At 34.7% G+C, this 20,203-nt stretch overlaps 1 protein-coding gene across 1 annotated transcript in view; it reads left to right on the forward strand.

Annotated features, from left to right (window-relative positions):
• BI-1 (Bax Inhibitor-1) overlaps nucleotides 1-20,203 on the forward strand; it is an 85,567-nt gene that overhangs the window by 41,813 nt on the left and 23,551 nt on the right. The window contains exons 4-6 of the mRNA XM_090395457.1: nucleotides 4,013-4,156; nucleotides 11,348-11,427; nucleotides 19,480-19,580. Coding sequence (XP_090251583.1) covers nucleotides 4,013-4,156; nucleotides 11,348-11,427; nucleotides 19,480-19,580 — 325 coding nt within the window. The remainder of the gene's footprint in view (nucleotides 1-4,012; nucleotides 4,157-11,347; nucleotides 11,428-19,479; nucleotides 19,581-20,203) is intronic.

Below are 20,203 nucleotides of genomic sequence, written 5' to 3' on the forward strand. Positions count from 1 at the left end.
ACTCCTCTTTCTCCTGTTAACCAGAGTCTGTCATCCATATACTCGCAATCTGTCCTCATAATCCAAACCCCATAATCCGGATATAATCTTTGTAACTCTTCTTTGCACTCTTTCCGCAGCTTCTTTATCCCCTTGGAACCCGGGAGACCAAATCTGCACACAGTAATCCAAGTGTGGTCTTATCAAAGCCTTATAAAGAGGCAAAATGACTACCTTATCCTTACATGTCAAGGTTCGATTCAACATCGCAATTATCCTTTGAGTTGTAATTACATCTTTTGGTAGGTGACCTCTGAAGTTCAAATTCTTATCCACCAATACACCAAGATCTCCCTTGCCTTATCAGTTTCTTGTAGCATAACTCTGCTAATATAATATGCCACTGGAACTCTAATCACGCCATAGTGCATAATTTACACTTACCAACATTAAACTGATAGCCATTTTCACTTGCCCAGATTTCCAGTCTATTCAAATCATTTTGTAATTGCTGAATATCAGTAGCATCCCTGATTACTCTGCCTATCTTTGCATCATCAGCAAACAATTGCAAATCTGATGATGGACCTTGCTTGATGTCATTAATGTATAGATTGAACAATAATGGCCCAAGGACTGGACCCTGAGGTACACCACTGATTACCTTAAATCTAGCAGATTCATACCCACTGTATACCACTTTTTGATCTCTGTCTGTCAACCATCCCTTGATCCAAGTCAATAGATTATATTCCAATCCCATATTCTCCAGTTTATGCAACAGCCTATTGCGTGGTATCCTATCAAATGCCTTTAGAAAAATCCAACATTATCATAGTGTATCCGTTCCCTTTATCCAACTCAGCCCTTCATAGGAATTTCCAAAGAAAAATTAGTCTAATGTACCTAGCAGGATTTTTCTTCCTATACACGTGATTTTTATTCATGTGAAAAATATCAGCTAGGAGGAATGCACTCTTTTAATAAACAGAAAACTTGTTTCATGGGCCTTATTTGCTTGGGCATAAACTAACAGCAAAACATACAATATGCTTTTCTTGCAAGTAAAAAGGCCTCTTACAGCTTAAAATAGGTGGCTATGTAAGAAATATTCATTTTAGTAGATAGATCCATGGAATCCAAACTCATCATGGGAGATCCCACTGTCATACTCAGTTCATCATACAGAGCCTTAAATGCATTCACTGTTTCTGTACTTGCCACACTTTCAGGCATTTCATTCCAACCAGCCACCACTTTCCATGCAAAAAAATCTACTACGTACGCCTTTGATCATGCCTGCCTTATACAGCTTCCAGGGATATCCTCTTCCCATCTCCATCCCGTTATGAAAAAACCTCATCCATGTTGATCTGGTATTAACCCCCTACCAGCTTGTCTCAATCATGTCTCCCTTCTTGCAAATTGCATTCCTTCAATCTGTTCTCATACTCAACATTCCAGAGACCAATAACCACCATAGTCAATCATTTCTGGACTGTTTTGAGTATTTCATCCTTTTGTGTGTGTGTGTGGGGGGGGGGGATTTAGAAGTGAATGTGTGAGTGGACAAAAGCTTGAGATGGTCTGGGATATGCAAAGAGTGAGTTAGATGAAGGTTTAGGGTTGCTGACAATAGAGAAATGGCATTGGAGTGAGGAGAGGGGGGGGGATGGAGGAATTGCATCTGAGAAGTGGTGTCCATGAGACTTTAGAATTGGAAGTGGGCTTTAATAGTGCATTTATGTTGACTCTTGAAAGCCATTATTATTCCTAGAATTTGCAGGTCTGGGACTACTAATGACAAAAGTAGAGTTCACAGAGCTCTGCTGCATACACTGTATGTATGCTTGGAATTTCTTTACTAGTTACATTTATTTGTATTTTATGTAAAAATTTTATATAAAGAATAAATATATATGTTATGGACTAAATGATTAATACAGACATAATGCCTGGCCATTATGAATGATTGATGGGTCAGTATGAATACTGCTATCATCTGGTCATAATCAGAGTAATAATAATAATGGTACCTTTTTGGCAGTATTAGAAGCGGTAGGGGTTGGGGGAAGAGAGATTCTTCAGGTTTCTTTTTATCGAGAAATGTGAATGGAACTTTGCCCGGGTCACTAAAATTTTTACAAAATCAGCGTATATGACAATGACAGCAAAAGTGAGTTAAAAACCAAAGTGACTTGATCCATAACACATAAACTTCATATATGGGTATTGTAATATGCATGTGGCAATTTGATTGAATATTACATTCACATTAAAGAAATATTTCAGATATTGCATGATGCCTATATCGCTATTGGCCATGGCAGCAGAAACTGCATGGAAAAAAGAATTAAGTACTAAATATAAAAATATTACACGGGAGATAAGAATTTAGGTTATGTTAGGTTTTATTTTTGAAAATCAAATTGCCCAAAGGGAATGTGGCTTTATTCATGATGTCTGGTCAATTTAATAAATGAATCAGTATTTATCAGGCTGATAAATACTGATTAATTTATGGCTGTTTTAGTCATTATTTATAATGGCCAGGCGTTATGAATAATGATCTATTAGTCACTTGGCCCATAACATATACATATGGTAAGCAACTTTTAGATTATTGCTGTTTAGACAGATGCGGATATAGTATTTTTTTTTTTTTTTTTTTTTTTTTTTTTTTTTTTTTTTTTTTCCCCACACACAAGAGGTATGAGAACTTTTAGCACATTAGTGCTGTGTGAAGTGCAGGTGAGGGTTGAGAAAAAAATTGACATCTTAGAAGAGCTATAGGTTGAAACTGTTGGTAAACACATCATGAGAAAAGCTGTTCCAGAGGACAGAGTTAAGTGGAATAAATGAAGAGAAGCAGGTTTGAGTTTGCAGTTGTATGGTAAAGGGAGGTTGGACAGTGGCTGCTCTTGTTTTAATAGGCCTAACAGCCAGTGGAGGAGTGATGTTTGTCAATTCGCTAGTGACCATGAAAATACTAGTAAAAGAGATGGAGCTGAAACATTGCATCTGTGAGGTAGAGGGTGAAATGAGCCTGTTAGTGAAGTGTCATCTATGGGTTGAATTGCTCCCTCTGGACAGAATCAATTTTTAAGAAGGTTTTAAGTGCACCACCTTAAATGTGTATACAGTATTCTAAGGATGTACAGATTTGGGATTTATATAGGATTAATAGCTTGGGTCAGTGTAAAATAGCTTCTTGAGCAGAAAAGAATTCCTAGTTTTTTAGAAGCTAAGGAAGCAATTAATTGTGATGTGTTTGTGCCAAGAGAGGTTGTAGGTAAATGTCAGTTGGGGGGGGGGAAGCATCCTGTCTTTTGATGTGTATTACTGAGGATATGGGAAGGTGATCTGAGATCCCCCCCTTTTGCAAGAGAAAAGGCAGGGCTGTGTTTTGGCAACATTGAATGTGACTAGTTATCCTTCCACCACTGAAGGATCTTATGGAGATCAGTGTTTTTAAGGCACTGGTTATGGGTGATCTTTGATGTAAGGGATGTCTGGGAACTAGATGGTTTGTCAAAGGAGCAGGGTGAGTGGAGAGTGCTTATCATCTACAAAGCTATGGATAAGATTTGTAGTGATTGAGAGTAGATTATTTATGTATAAGAGAGAGTAGGTGAGAGAACGGATCTCTGAGGTACTCCTGCATTGGTGGCAAAACTTGGAGAGGGTGTCATCTGCCATGAATGACCAAAGAGAAAGCTGATTATCCAATTACTTAGGGTGACAAGGAGACCTAAGAAGGCAGTTTTCGAAGCAGGCCTTGATGCCAAACACAATTGAAAGTCTTGGAAATACTAAGGGCAACAGCACATGTTTCTCTGAACCTTTTCTATGGCATCTGTCCAGTGGCGAGTGATGTGGGCTAAGAAATTAGCTGGATCTGGATTTGGCAGAATCCATACTGGTGGATTTATTATTAAGCCTCAATATTGTTCATCATTTTTTATATAAAAAATTGTTTTAACTTAAGCATGCAGAAGCCATATAAAATTGATTTAATATTTTTTTATTTTAGGTCTTGGTCTTGGTCCATTGCTGAATTATGTGATTTTAGTAGATCCATCAATCATCCCTACAGCTTTCTTGGCTACCTGCCTTATTTTTGTCTGCTTTACTCTCAGTGCACTGCATGATAACTGTCATTGGATATACTTGGGAGGTAAGATTTCGCATTTATTTCAAAATTAGGAAGACCGTACACCCCTTGAGGGTAAGTGTCAGGAATTTGATGATAGAAATACAGGGATAGTTAGTGAATGTTTTTCTCTCAGGTAATTACTTCCACGCTTGTTATTTACATTTAACTGATGATGAACCTGTCTTAAAGTTTAGTTCATTAATTTCTAAAATAATAGTGATGTATATTTTTATTGATATTTGAAAATTTATTTGATATGAAATGTTCATAACATTAAAAATATTAACTATATTAACTAAACTCACCAGTAGTAAATTAGCATATAGTTAACTAGATAATAAATATTTGAAATTCCTTCTTGGTATAATGCTGTTAATTCATCCAAAACTTGTATAGAAATTAATATTAGGTCAGAAATAATTTTCTGTATAAATAAACATGAACTTATTTCAATTCATCTAAGATGAATAGTGATTGTTTGGGCATTATAAAATTATAATGCCAAAACAGGGCTGATGATTTCTGTTGATAGCGATTTGCAACTTTTTTTTTGCTAACTTTGTTTTCTTAAGTTAATCCAGCCAAATACTTCAGAAACTTTTTTGTTTACTTACTGAATTTAACAGGATGTTAATAATGCTCATTTAAATTAATGCATCATAACCTAATGGAATTCAGAGAGGATTCAAGATTTAAAGGAAGTTTTTTTTTGGGGGGGGGGGCTAAATATAGGAAGTTGAAAACTTGAGCAGCTGAAAATATACTCAGATATAATAAATATGACTGGTCACAAGGATGATTAAGGATGGTTCTTGACAATACTATTTCAACTTAACTTGAATTGTTAATCAACATTTATGATAAATAAGTTCAAAATATAGTTTTCCAGTGAATTTTTTATAGCACAGCATTGTACCTATAATGTTTTGGTTGGGACTCTTCAGTAGTTTGTTATAGTGGTGTTTGCTATAGTGAGTTGACTACATTTAGCAGATGTATATTTATGCAGCTGGGAAAAATGACCAATAGTTTCTTATAATGAAAATAATAAGACAATTGGTTCTTATTATTATAAACACCACTAGTGAATTCACTCACTGTAACAAACTACCAGAATCTCCTGGTTGAAATTTCATGGAATCAATGTTATATTAAAGGAAATTCACCATAGCATGCTTTTTAGAAGGAAAAAAAAAAATTCTATATTTCATCGATACACATATAACAAATGCTTATATTCTTAAGGGGCACCCTGGTATAAAAACACTGGCTTTTCCTGTAATTTGTATGAATAAAAATTAAAATATAAATGACATATATTCAGGCATATAGGTGGGCATTTTCCAGCTGAAATATCCTGATTGTATAACAAATTCAAAATATATAATTTGTTCACATTGAGCAAGTTTTCGCCTTGGACAAGTTTTACTGTAGTAAACTAATAGTGTCAGATAATGGAATGTGTAAAAAGGGAAACAACGTCAAAGCTGACTAGCAAATCTGACTCCTGTATTTGAATATTCTTGATGAATGATCTGGATTATCTAATATGAGCAGTTAATAAACGTGAAAGAAATTAAGTAATTTTATAGGTGGGAGAGTCGATACAATTCACAGTGGGCAACCTTCTTTGTGAATTTTTGGGAGACCATATAAACAAGGAGTCTTGTTTATATGACACAAAGTATTTTGATCCCAGCTAGCAACTTCAAGAAACTTATTTAATTGTTTAATCTGTATTTTTGTAGGATCGTAACTAATTTCTCGATAGACTGCCTTTTACAGGATACCTCTACCTGTCCTCCTCTCATAGTCAGTCCTATCCATTATCACTTCAGCTCTTCCTTTATCGGTTTTCCAAATCTTTTCTGTGGAAAAAAGAATTAATGAACGTCAATATTACATTGAATACATGAAACCTCAAAAGTCTTGTCTGGCACGGTATAATATTGACCCTGAAACAGCATCTGATGGGATGAAGCTCATCTTCTCCATAGAAGCAATTTTAAATAAATATGAATGTCTTTTCAAAGAAAGTTGTGAAGCCCTTTTACATTGGCATAGCTTGAATCAGAATGATTGCTCTCTCCCAAAAGTTTGGGAGATTCTTATTTTATGTAAACATCAAATAGTTTTAATATTAAAATTAATAATTTCTTGCTTGTTTTTAATTAGTAAACTAATTCTTGTATGTATTCCTGTTCTTTGGTTTGCTTGTTTTTACACACTGATGTACTGTTATTTTCAGTACAAAATATCTGTACTTTCATTAAAGTTAATTACTGTGGTTATCATGTAATTTGATTATAATTATGCCATAGGTACCTTTTTTAAAGTTATAAGAGGAATTTAAAACCAAACTGTGACATAAAACAGAATAAAAATGCATGCGAAGTTTTTTTACCAGAAGGAAATAAAGTAAAGATTAAAAATGCATATTGAACATTTTTTAAAATCAAAGGAACAAAAAATTGACAAATTTTAAAGTTAATAAGGCATGAAGATCATCCCCAAGGTATGTCTGAATATATATCATTTATGTTTTAATTTTTATTCATATATATCACAGGAAAAGCCATTGTTTTTATACCAGGGATTCCCCTTAAGAATATAAGCATTTGCTATATTGTATTGATTTGTATTCTAGAGGAGCTCATGAAAAAATTTCAGAAAGATAGCATCTTTTCTATATTTATTGTTATTCTGTTGACTGTGCATATAGAAATTTTTATAAAAATGTCTTATTTCATGAAGTATTATGGTATAGGATTATTACCATATAGTGTTGTAAATTTGGTTTAGACAGCAGATATTAAATGTATGTAAGAAATAACTTGATTCAGTAAATTAAGGAATAAAAAAATACATAATCAGAATAGTAATCATAATCAAAATAGAATGGAGAAATCTGGGGGAAGACCTTCATCCAGTAATAGACTCATCCAGGTTGAAAAAGAATCAAAATACAATGGTTTGAGGATCTGAAATGGTGAGTAGTAACCATATTAATGTTGATTTGCTCTGTTTCTGTATATAGCAGATGCACTGAACAACACAATGACTGTCTGATGTTATTACTATTTCTACTTATTTGTATAGTGATTCTCATTTGTCTGTTAAATTTGCTGATATATAGCCATAAAAATATTTATATAATAATCACACGAGAAATTGCAGAACGTGTAGTATATCAGTGCTATGTGGACAAGAGATGAGTGAGTGTAGGCCTACAGACACTTATTTAAGATCTGAAGTTTGCATTGTGGAAAAAAACTGTTCTAGAAGACTGAAGTACATGGAATAAAAAGGTTGGTGTAGTAGGTTAAAAGTTCTGTTCTGAAATGTAGTTGTATTAACAGTCATTAGTTGCTAGGAGCTACAACATGAATGTTGTGATCCCATTTTTTCTGTGTCTGCCAGTTTACAAGAGATTGAGTTGGTTTTTCAATCTTGTTACTAAACACTAGCATAGTCCTGATTTTAGCTTTATACTTTCACAGCAACATCCATGATGAGAAAAGCCTTTTAGGTTTGATTCTATAGTCATTGAATAGAAGTTTTTTCAGACAAATTCATGAGCTAATTGATCTTTTGTACAAGTAATTTTTCTACCGGATGAAAATTTGATTTATAATCCAGAAAAATCAGAACATACTATAAAGATTGGAAATACAATATCATTAGTTGTCTTCTATATGCATTTGTTGATCCATGCTACTTAGCTAGAAATTGCCCCAATCTTATTGACCAAGGTGTGCACAACTGCCAATGACCTCCAAAATCTTAGGTGAAAGGGTTACACCTACTTTCCTCTTGGGAGGAATAAAAAGCATAGAAATTAAAGAAAAAAAAAAAAAGCTTATGAAATTCCTAATATAGAAGGGATTTCAACTGTCTTTCCCAGGTGAGTAATGGTTAGTCAAGTATAAATGTAACAAGTATTCATCATCAACAAATTCTTGCCATGTACCCTCAAGGGGTGTACAGGATATGATAGTACTACATGAAAAATTTACATCATTACTAACTTCCTATCTACAATTTTCCTCCAAATCAGTCTGTTACTTGTCAAGACTCCAACATTATCAGATCTTATATTTCTATCATCTAAGGCACTTTGTACCATATCAATCCACCTATATCTTGGTCTTCCTCTGGGTCATTTTCCTGCCAACCTGGCAGAGAACACTTGTTTCGCTAATCTTTCTTCGCCCATTCTGTTTAAGTGACCATACCACCTGAGATTAGCTCTGCTAATGCATTCCTGGATACGGACAATGTCAAGTTCTTTCCTAATATCCTCATTTTTAATATGATATTGCCATTGGTGCCATCTGTTCACGCCTATAATCTTTCTCAGGCTCTCATATCTGCGGTCTCTAGTCTTTGGTCAAGTGTTTTACTTCTGACCCAGCTCTCAGATCCATAAGTTAAAACTGGTTTGAACACTGTCTTGTATACAGCTAATTTAGTGTTCCGACTAATTTCTCTCTTATTCCATATGAATTTATTCAATTGACTTCTTACCATACCACCTTTATTGATTCTGTTATCTGTTTCTATATTTAATTTACCATCTTCACTAAAAATCGTGCCTAAGTAGCTGAAATGTTTTACTTGTTCTCTATTCACAACACAGTTGACATTTTCAATGATTCTGCCTATTTTCATTGTCTTTGTCTTTTTATTGCTGACCTTCATACCATATCTATTACAACAGTTATTTAATTTAGTCAATACCACTTTCCTTCATAATGTGATCGATGTAGATAACGAATAACAGAAGGGATAATATACATCCTTATCTGACACCAGATTTAACATTAAACCATCTTCCTGTACCCCCTTCAATTCTAACTGCTGACTTACAACTCAAATACAGACTAAGTATTGCTTGATATAATGCCCCAATGACACCATATAACTGTCACATATTGAATAGCTCCTCTCTTGGATCCTTGTCATATGTCTTTTCCAAATCAACAAAACTTATACAGATCTTTGTTATATTCCCATGATTTCTCCACTATTTGTCGTAAAGTGAAGATCTGATCCTGACAGCCTCTATTTGACCTGAATCCAGCTTGTTCTTCACCAAGCTTTTCTTCCACAATTCTTCTCAGCCATTTCTCAAGTATACTTGCATATATCTTACCAGGAACACTCAGTAGGAATATACCTCTGTAATTCTCACATTCAGTTTTATTTCGCTTTTTATATATGGGTATTAGGAGAGCTGTACTCCAATCATCGGGAATTTGTCCCTCTGTTCAGGCATTCTGAACTATGCAGTGCAGCCACTGTAAGACTTTTATACCACCATACTTCAGTATTTCTGGTCGAATATCATCTACTCCGGCTGCCTTTCCACATTTCAAGCCTTTGATGGGTTTTTCTACTTCAAGTATGGATATGTATTCCTGACTGCATGCCTGGTCAGTGTTTTTTATCACTGTGCTTTCATCACTGCTTGTTTCATTTAGCAGTTTTTCAAAGTAATTATTCCATACTTCAAGGATATCTTTTTCTCCTGTTTTCATGTCACCTTTATGATCTCTAACTCCTTTTACAGCACCTCTTTCCTCCATTTCTAAGCTTCAACAACCTCCAGAATATTTTGCCACCTTCATGATATTTATTTTCTATGTTCTTGCCAAAGTCCTCCCATGACTTTCGTTTAGCTAGTTTTACACACTGTTTAGCTTTCTTACATTTGTCTCTGTGTTCTCTAAGAGCACAAGCTGACTTATTTGCCAGGAACTTTTGATATGCTTTCTTCTTTTTCTTCATTCTCTCTTTAACTTCCTGTGTTCACCATGAAGTTCTGATTTTTCTATCCTTGCAGACAACCTCACCACATGCCTCTCTGGCTGAATCAATCAGGGTTTTCTTCAAGGCTTGCCACTGAATCTCCAAGGTTTGGTTCCTGTTCTCAAACTTTCATTTTTTCTTCAATAATGTTTTGTGTTTTAGTCTACAGTTCACCTCTGAGAGCTGCTCAACTTTTATTCGCTTTAGAACTTTCTTACATGTTATTCTTTTCAATATGAAATTCAATTTTATCCTGCGCAAGACTAAATAGTGATCACTTCCAATTTCAAATCCTCTGTACACTCTGGTGTCCTGCACCAGGGAGAAAACATCACTATCAACAATAACATAGTCAATGAGACTTCTTATTCCTTGCCTCTTCTCTCCTTGTGAATTTGTGCACATTTTTATGTTGGAACATGCTATTAGTAATAACCAATCTATGTCCTGAGCAGAAATCCAAGAGATATTTGCCATTATTATTAGCTTTGCTCTTTTCTCTAAATTTTCCCAAAATATTTTTGTATGTCTGACAATCATTTCCTACTCTGCTATTTAGATCCTTAACAAGGACCAACTTTTCCTTTTTCATTGTGTCAGTTGCTTTTTCTAAAGCCTCAAAAAATTCCTCCACTTCTACCTTAGTAGAACCTTCTGTGGGACCATAGGCACAAATAAGTCTCATTGTCCAATTCCCCATTCTGATATTTGCCCATATCTCTCTACTTGAGACTGCCTGCCATTCAGGAAGATTAGCCTTGTATTTTGTGTTGAATACTATGGCTACTCCTTGCTTTCCTTGATTGTCATTGTCTGAATATAACATTTTGTATTTATTGCTCAAAAAGATGAAAGATCTCACCTGTTTGTTTTTGTCTTTTTTGTTGTAGTCACCCCATTATGTCGATCTGGTACTTATCTAATACCTCAGCTAGTTCCATTTCTTTGCTATTCAGCCTTCTTATGTTGATAGTACCAATCTTTAATTCTGGTGATGTTGAGTTGGAGTGTGTTTTCAGATTTGTTCCAGTAGCTGACTTTTCGCTGTTCACCTTGGTTCCCTGGCAAAAAACAACGGGAGACTTGTTTAACTGGGCGACGCCCCAGCTGGCATGAAATTTTGTCATGTTGTACTATCATATTGTATTTTGGTTTAACCAATAAGTATACAATTTGGTCGACTAAATCCCAAATTGACTTAACGATTATTAAATGGAAAAATTTTTGAGTGCTTTTTAAGAGTGCTCTTGAATTAATCTTAAACAAATTGCTTTAAACTGGAAATGTATATTTCTAACAAGTGAATAAAATTTTAAATTAAGAAGAAAAAAAAAATTGGTTAAAAAGAATTCAAGAAAGTATTTCTAATTACTTTTCTTTTTAATGTTTCCTTCCCTTCAGGGACTTTGATGTCACTTTTGTCAGTAACAGTGCTGCTGTCTTTGGCAAATGTTTTTCTAGGATCCCAGCTGTTGTTTCAGGTATTTATGATTTAATGTGTGTATGAAGAAAATGCTTAGTCATATATGGAGTAAGATTTTATATGATACTTGCATGTAGCCTAGTTGCATAAGTAATATAACTCATTGTTAAATTTATCAGTTTAAAGTTTAAATAATGAATCCTAATTATTTTTATTTCTTTTGTAATAATGCAGATCTTATTAAGTGTTAAGCATTGGTTGTATTGATATATTTATGTCTGGTAAGAGGTAGTGTTTAGTTGCTGATTTTTTTTAAATTAACATTTGTAAGATAATCTAAATAAGTGAATATGCATATTTTACTCAAGCTCTTCAGTTAAATTTTGCAGTGGTGTGTACCACCATTACAGGCCTGATTTCTTATGTATATAGACAACTCTTGTTGTGAACTCATGTGCACTAAAAGAATAATTTGCTATAGAATTTGGCTCAAACCTTTTTGAGTCTAATTCTATAGCAAATTAATGAGCATGTTTATTCTAAATATCTACCATGGTGAGAATTGATTTACTGTTTGAATTTTAACTAAACTCACTTTTAGTTCACATTGCACAGATTATTCTATTTCAATCAGAATCGAATTATACTGTATGAAATTTTTTTAATAGTATTCCTGCTGTAGAAAAATTTGAATATGTTGCACATAAGTATTGTGCATAATTACTTAAACATCGGATGTGGTTGTTTTAACACGTTTGTGCTGAGCATGTGCAAATTATATCATACAATACTTTCCGATGGAGTGAGACAACAAAATGTTTCATTCTTCCAGTTTTCATATCTACTGGCATGAAGCATATTGTTTTTTGTTCTAGAGAAAAAAGTGCTATTTGCTTGCAATAAATAACTGATAATTATGAGAAATTCTGTATTGGTTGGTACAGTTACATTCTGAAATATGTAGGTAATTATATTTCAACTTGCATTAATCAGATATGAACCAACTTACATATCTGAGGAAAAGAATAGACATAACTAAAATATGTTATAAATATCCAATAATTGATTCTTGTGGTATTATGAGTGATGCAATAAATTGCTGTGGTGAGACCGAATTACATCCCATCTCATACTGCACAAGCAAAACAGTTCTACTGTAGCTGGAAATACACTAAAAACCTATTTCAAAATAATGAAAAGGGAACCTTTCCTAAGAATTTGCAATCTTGCATCTATTCCTTCTACTCTTTAACCCTAAGAAAGAAAAGACTTTGCAGAGTTTATTTCCAAGAAAAACCTTGCTAATTGTAAAAGATGAACAAGACTTGTCTTTTCAAATTCACATGATGTAAAAAGGTGAAATAAAGAATTGTGAAGCTTTATGCAAAATCTGCATTTCCAAACCTAGTGACATAACACACTTTGAGACTTGAAATATGAGAAATATCATTAAAAAAAAAAAAAGCTCTCATTTTCATGCTATAAACAAGAAAGTATATAATTAGATCATAGCTGTTCATCATGCTAGCATGTGCAAGTGCAGTTCTATTCATAGAGATTATTGGGGGAGGGGAGAATTGCAATGATCTCTTTCTGTTGATCTTTTAATAGTATTATAAAAGAGTAATATCACTAGATATTCATATATATTTCACTTGGCACAGAAACTAATCATCATAGTACTAAATGAAAAATTTACATCATTACTAACTTCCTATCTACAATTTTCCTCCAAATCAGTCTGTTACTTGTCAAGACTCCAACATTATCAGATCTTATATTTCTTTCTTCTAAGGCACTTTGAACTGTATCAATGCACCTGTATCTTGGTCTTCCTCTGGGTCGTTTTGCTGCCAACCTAGCAGAGAACACTTGTTTTGCTAATCTTTCTTTGCCCATTCTGTTTAAGTGACCATACCACCTGAGATTAGCTCTGTTAATGCATTCCTGGATGCTGACAATGTCAAGTTCTTTCCTAATATCCTCATTTTTAATATGATATTGCCATTTGTTCACGCCTATAATCTTTCTCAGGCTCTCATATCTGCGGTTTCTAGTCTTTGGTCAAGTGTTTTACTTCTGACCCAGCTCTCAGATCCATAAGTTAAAACTGGTTTGAACACTGTCTTGTATACAGCTAATTTAGTGTTCCGACTAATTTCCCTCTTATTCCATATGAATTTATTCAATTGACTTCTTACCATACCAGCTTTGTTGATTCCTTGTCTATTTCCATATTTAATATACCATCTTCAGTAAAAATCATGCCTAAGTAACTGAAATGTTTTACTTGTTCCACAGGTTCCCCGTTCACAACACAGTTGACTTTTCAACAGTTCTACTTATTTTCATTGTCTCTGTCTTTTTAATGCTGACCTTCATACCATATCTATTACAACAGTTTTTCAATTTAGTCAGGGAATTTTGCAAACTTGTAGCAGACTTATTTAGAAGTAAATAAATCAGCTCTTTGCTTTATACATTGTCCACATAAAGCAAAGAGCTGACATTAACATCTCCAATTCTGATATCATGTTTAATACCACTTTCCTTCATAATGTGATCCATATAGATAATGAATAACAGAGGGGATAATGTACATCCTTGTCTCACACCAGAATTAACATTAAACCATCTTACTGTACTTCCTTCAATTCTAACTGCCGACTTACAACTCAAATACAGACAAAGTATTGCTTGATATAATACCCCATTGACACCATATAACTGTAGTGTATTGAATAGCTTCTCTCTTGGCACCTTGTTATATGCCTTTTCCAGATCAACTAAACTTAAATACAGATCTTTGTTATATTCCCATGCTTTATCAACGATTTGTTGTAAAGTGAAGATCTGATCCTGACAGCCTCTATTTGACCTGAATCCAGCTTGTTCCTCACCAAGCTTTTCTTCCACAATTCTTCTCTGCCGTTTCTCAAGTATACTTGCATATATCTTACCAGGAACACTCAGTATGGAAATACCTCTGTAATTCTCACATTCAGTTTTATTTCCCTTTTTATATATGGGTACTATTAGAGCTCTACTCCGATCATTGAGAATTCGTCCCTCTGTCTTGGCTTTCTGAACTATGCAGAGCAGCCACTGTAAGACTTTTATACCACCATTCTTCAGCATTTCTGGGCGAATATCATCTCGACTCCTGCTGCCTTTCCACATTTCAAGCCTTTGATGGCTTTTTCTACTTCAAATATGGATATGTATTCCTGACTGCATGCCTGGTCAGTGTTTTTTATCACTGTGCTTTCATCCCTGCTTGTTTCATTTAGCAGTTTTTCAAAGTAATTACTCCATACTTCAAGGATATCATTTTCTCCTGTTTTCATGTCACCTTTATCATCTCTAACTCCTTTTACAGTACTCTTTCCTCCATTTCTAAGCTTCTTCAACAACCTCCAGAATATTTTGCCACCTTCTTGATATTTATTTTCTATGTTCTTGCCAAAGTCCTCCCATGACTTTTGTTTAGCTAGTTTTACACAGTGTTTCGCTTTCTTACATTTGTCTCTGTATTCTCTAAGAGCAAAGCTGTCTTATTTGCCAGGAACTTTTGATATGCTTTCTTCTTTTTTTCCTTCACTGTCTCTTTAACTTCCTGTGTCCACCATGGAGTTCTGATTTTTCTATCCTTGCAGAAAACCTCACCACATGCCTCTCTCTCTGGCTGAATCAATAAGGGTTTTCTTCAAGGCTTGCCACTGAATCTCCAAGGTTTTGTTCCTGTTCTCAAACTCTTTCATTTTTTCTTCAATAATCTTTGTGTGAAGTTCTAAAGCAAATAAAAGTTGAGCATCTGAGAGCTGCTCGACTTTTATTCGCTTTAGAACTTTCTTACACGTTATTCTTTTCAATATGAAATTCAATATTATCCTACTCAAGACTAAATAGTAATCACTTCCAATTTCAAATCCTCTGTACACTCTGGTGTCCTGCACCAGGGAGAAAACATCACTATCAACAATAACATAGTCAATGAGACTTTTCTTATTCCTTGCCTCTTCTCTCCTTGTGAATTTGGGCACATTTTTGTGTTGGAACATTGTGTTAGTAATAACCAATCCATGTCCTGAGCAGAAATCCAAGAGATATTTGCCATTATTATTAGCTTTGCTCTTTTCTCTAAATTTTCCCAAAATATTTTTGTATGTCTGACAATCATTTTCTTCTCTCCTATTTAGATTCACAACAAGGACCAACTTTTCTTTTTTCATTGTGTCAGTTGCTTTCTCTGAAGCCTCAAAAAATTCCTCCACTTCTACCTTAGTAGAACCTTCTGTGGGACCTTGGCACAAATAAGTCTCATTGTCCAATTCCCCATTTTGATATTTGTCCACATCACTCTACTTGAGACTGCCTACTATTCAAGAAGATTAGCCTCGTATTTTGTGTTGAATACTATGGCTACTCCTTCTTTTCCTTGATTGTTATTGCTTGAATATAACATTTTGTATTTATTGCTTAAAAAGATGAAAGATCTCGCCAGTTTTTGAACTTTTTTGTTTCAGTCACCCCTATTCTCCTGGAAAGGCTTAGACGTTGGTTATGCTTTTTTACTGAATAATTTAATGAAATTACAACATAAACTAGGATATACATTAAAATAAATTTTAATATAACTCTCCTCACTCTTGGCCAACTTTTATATCGAGACTTTTGAAGAGAAAGTCTTAAACTCTGCCCCACAAAAACCAACCATTTGGCTTCGCTATGTAGATGATGTATTTGCTATTTGGCCACATGGCTCCGATGCACTTCTCTTCTTCTTAACACACTTAAACAACCAACACCCCAGAATTAAATTCACCCTGGAAGAAGGAAAAAACAACTGCATTCCTTTCTTAGACACACTAGTCACCCGCCAGCCTGATGGAACCTTGGTTTTCTCAGTATATAGAAAACCCACCCGTACAGGCAGATACATTCACCAACAATTCCCCCCCCCCTCACAACAATATGGAGTCATTAAGACACTACACATCAGGGCTAAACTTATCTGTTCAAATGTCAATGCCCTAACCACAGAACTAAACCACATTCTCAACACTTTCTCAGCCATTGAGAAAATCTCCAAAAAATATTGAAACCAGTAAACCCCCCCCCCTTCCAACAAGGATTACTCTAAATCCATTACCATAACCCAAATCCAAGGTATCTCAGAAAAAATTACAAAAATCCTAAAAAAACATGACTTGACTTCTTGTTACAGACCATATAAAAAATTGGCATCCCTTATCTGCTCTACTAAAGATCCCCCCCCCCCTAGACCTACCTGGTGTATACCAGGTCCCTTGCAGCTGTAAGCTGTCCTACTTTGGCCAAACAGGTAGGACAGCAAATATCAGAATTTCAGAACATAGGGACTACATCTGGTTTCACCAATACAGCCACTCTGGTTTTGCTGACCGTGCGCTGGATACCTGCCATAGAATACGGTGGAAGAAAGCCACGATAATACACCGTAGTAAATACAAATATGAAAGACTTTTCATGGAATCAGCCTCAGCCCTAAGAAACAATCCAAATCTCAAAAAATTTGGCTGCATGAGACTGCCTCAAATTTGGGAAACCTACATCAGAAGACCTTCAGCCCATTCGCCCAAGAATACCAACATTGCCTGCTAGGGGGCACCATCAGGACTTTAAGAGAAAGAATAGTTTCCTACTTCTTCCTCACTTACTGTTTGTTGTGCCTGCGTGCACGTGTCTTGTTCTTAAGTTCCTGTGAAAATGGCAATGTGATGTTGCCAAAATATTGAAGTATGTTAAAATTTATTTTAATGTGTATCCTAGTATACGTTGTAATTTCCTTAAATTATTTAGTAAAAAAAGTCGCCCCTATTATGTCAATCTGATACTTATCTAATTCCTCAGCTAGCTCCATTTCTTTGCCATTCAGACTTCTTATGTTGATAGTACTGATCTTTAACTCTGGTGATGTTGAGTTGGGGTGTGTTTTCAGATTTGTTCCAGTAGCTGACTTTTCGCTGTCCACCCTGGTGAAAACAACAGGGGCCTTGTTTAACCAGGCGACGCACCAGCCGGCATGAAATTTTGTCATATTGTACCAGCATTTTATTTTGGTTGAAGCCAATAAGAATACAATTTTGTCGGCTAAATCCCAAATTGCCAGCCCATCCTCATTCGTTCAGTATCCAGGTAGATACCCAACAGGGTGCACCACGAGAAGGTGAGGATTGGACATTAGGTCAGAAGCCCTGGTCTGTTCTCCGCATTTCTTTAAAGGCTATGTGGAGGTCTCCTCTCAGTTATACAGCTTTGACTCTTTGACTCTTTGACCCCAGAAACTAGTCCATTTTAAGTAATGCATGATATGGCTCAACAGATGCGCTTGCCCATGGAAAGTAGGTTTTGCCAGCTGGCGAGCAAATGTAGGCTGGACAAAATAGAATTTTATTAAAAGTAGCTTTCTAAATGATATTTTTTGTTTGTTTTTAACTGTAAGAAAACACAGCAGGATATGCATGATGTAAAGGGCCATTCTAGTCACAAAAATTAATTTAACAAATATTTTCCAAAACATCAACATAGATTTACTGCTCATATTTATTTACTTTTCCTTCTTGAATTGGTTCTTGCACAAAGGTAATGGTCTTTCTCCGACAGTAATATAGCATCACCACCACTATCACTTAATGAACTCCTATTAATTTACATATCATTAAAAACACGGGGTGTCTTGGGCAAGTGCTTTTTGTGTTGAGCAGGATTTATCACAATTTATAAAAAGTCTTGTGTATGTATAAACTCTACAGAAGAAAGCATTACTTCTGAGATGTTCTATGCTGTGAAATAAATATTTGTTTTACAGATTCTGCCAAAAAATCTTGAAACTGACTTGAAATGTATATTGATGAATGCATAAAAATGTTCTGCCCAAAATGGAATGGACATGTTGTTGAAAGTTTTTCACTTGGTTATATTATAATTAAAGATACCAAGAAATTATATACTTGGTTTAATCCATTATCTAAGTGTAAGCAAACAAAGTTTGCGCCTGAAGTATCTTTCAGGACTGGGGCAACTCATGGCAGAGGTGGACTACTTCTCATTAGGAAAGTGATGAGAAGTTAGTTTTTTTTTTATATATTACAAAAACTGTGGGTTTTTATCTTCTCGTTTTGATAAAATTATTACAGAAATCAAAATTATTGGGAAAGTTTTTAAGGCAATCATTTTTGATGTTCAGACTGTGAATGCAAGCATCACAAATTTCTTTATATAATCTTTGAAGAAAACTTATGTAGGACTTTAGTTTTGTTTTCCATTGAATTCTGTGCTAGGTGGATAAGGTGTGATTAGCTAAATCACTCATCAGACTCTTGAAGTAAAATATGTTCTGCTAGATGAATTTAGTAGAATGACCTGTCTGTCCAATGGATCCTTTAAACTCCAGGTTAAGAGAGAGAGAGAGGGGGGGAAATATTTTTTTAGAGAGGCTAGGAAAAAATTTAGTTACGAACTGGATGGAAAGAAGCTTGTGTGTCAATCTGGCAAAGAAATTGTGTAGTTTTTTCTGATAGCCTTTAACATATGTAATTGAAATTCTAGGAACTGTTTCTTAAGGATTAGGATGTAGGCCATAATTATTTTTGTATTATATATAATCCAAAAGGAGGCACCTTTGACCTGCACTCATGGAGAAATCCTGAGTGAAACACAGGTCTATCAAGGTAATATAATCTAAAATTAAAATCTTTACAAAAGTTATTTTTTTTCTTGAAAGCTAATATAAAGTTGTGATGCTCTCATTCACAGTCCAAACCTCAACAGAAATGATTGCCATAAAATTTCCCAATAATTTTATCACAAATGTGCCTGTTTCCATTTTTATTGATGTCTCTGGTTATCCATAACTGTCAGGTAATCAAATTTTATGATCCATGGAATACTGATACTGCAGTTTGTCTGTGCTCCTAGATAAATAAAACACCATGCATTTATTTTCAGGTAGCTAGAAACTTAAATCAGAATTGCATCTTGCATTCCAAGAAAGAATGCATGTCTATCTAATTTTCTTTAGCTTAGAAATATTACTGTAATGCTAATTCAAAATGCTTTTTTATTACAGGCAAATATATACTTAGGTTTGTTCATCATGTGTGGATTTATTATGTACGATACCCAGCTCATTGTGGAAAAATGCCGTAGAGGAGATCGTAATTTTATTTGGTAGGTATATTTGTGTTTTTAAGTTAGTAAGCAGGTTCACTGATAACATTTTGAAATTATGTGATGGGTACATATACATAAAGTTCACAGTGAATATAACATAATTTGCAGATATTCGTGATGCTACATTCAAATTATGTTAATTTGCACATCCAATAGTGGACATTTATTTATCCCACCTATGAATACTAAATGTATAGCAACTTGTACTCTGGATGGGGTAAAGATAGTTTTTTCTGGTCTGATTAGAAGGATGGGCATCATATTAGGCAGTAGAAGTCATCAACCATCAAAATATGAAATGCCTCTTCATAAAATCATAGCATTCCAAATTTTATTCACAGGCAAAGCACTTCTGCTTCCCAACTACAGAATTGCATATGTACCACAATAAAAATTGAATTTATGAAGGTGTGCTGAAAAGTTGTGATAATCACCATTGGAGGAATTGATCACAAACCATTTATCAGAACTTTTCAGCCCCCCCCCCGTATTATGAAGATATTTCATCTTACATGTTGTATGACATCATCAGTGCAAATAGTGAACAACAATTATCAGTTGCATCAGTCTTGAGACTGGTAGCTCAGTAGCAATTTCCTCCATTTGCTCTGTTATTGGCT

Source organism: Typopeltis vanoorti, chromosome 7, assembly GCF_054136105.1.
Source record: "Typopeltis vanoorti isolate ZY-2024b chromosome 7, IOZ_Tvanoo_1.0, whole genome shotgun sequence".
In the NCBI taxonomy this organism is placed as follows: domain Eukaryota; kingdom Metazoa; phylum Arthropoda; class Arachnida; order Uropygi; family Thelyphonidae; genus Typopeltis; species Typopeltis vanoorti.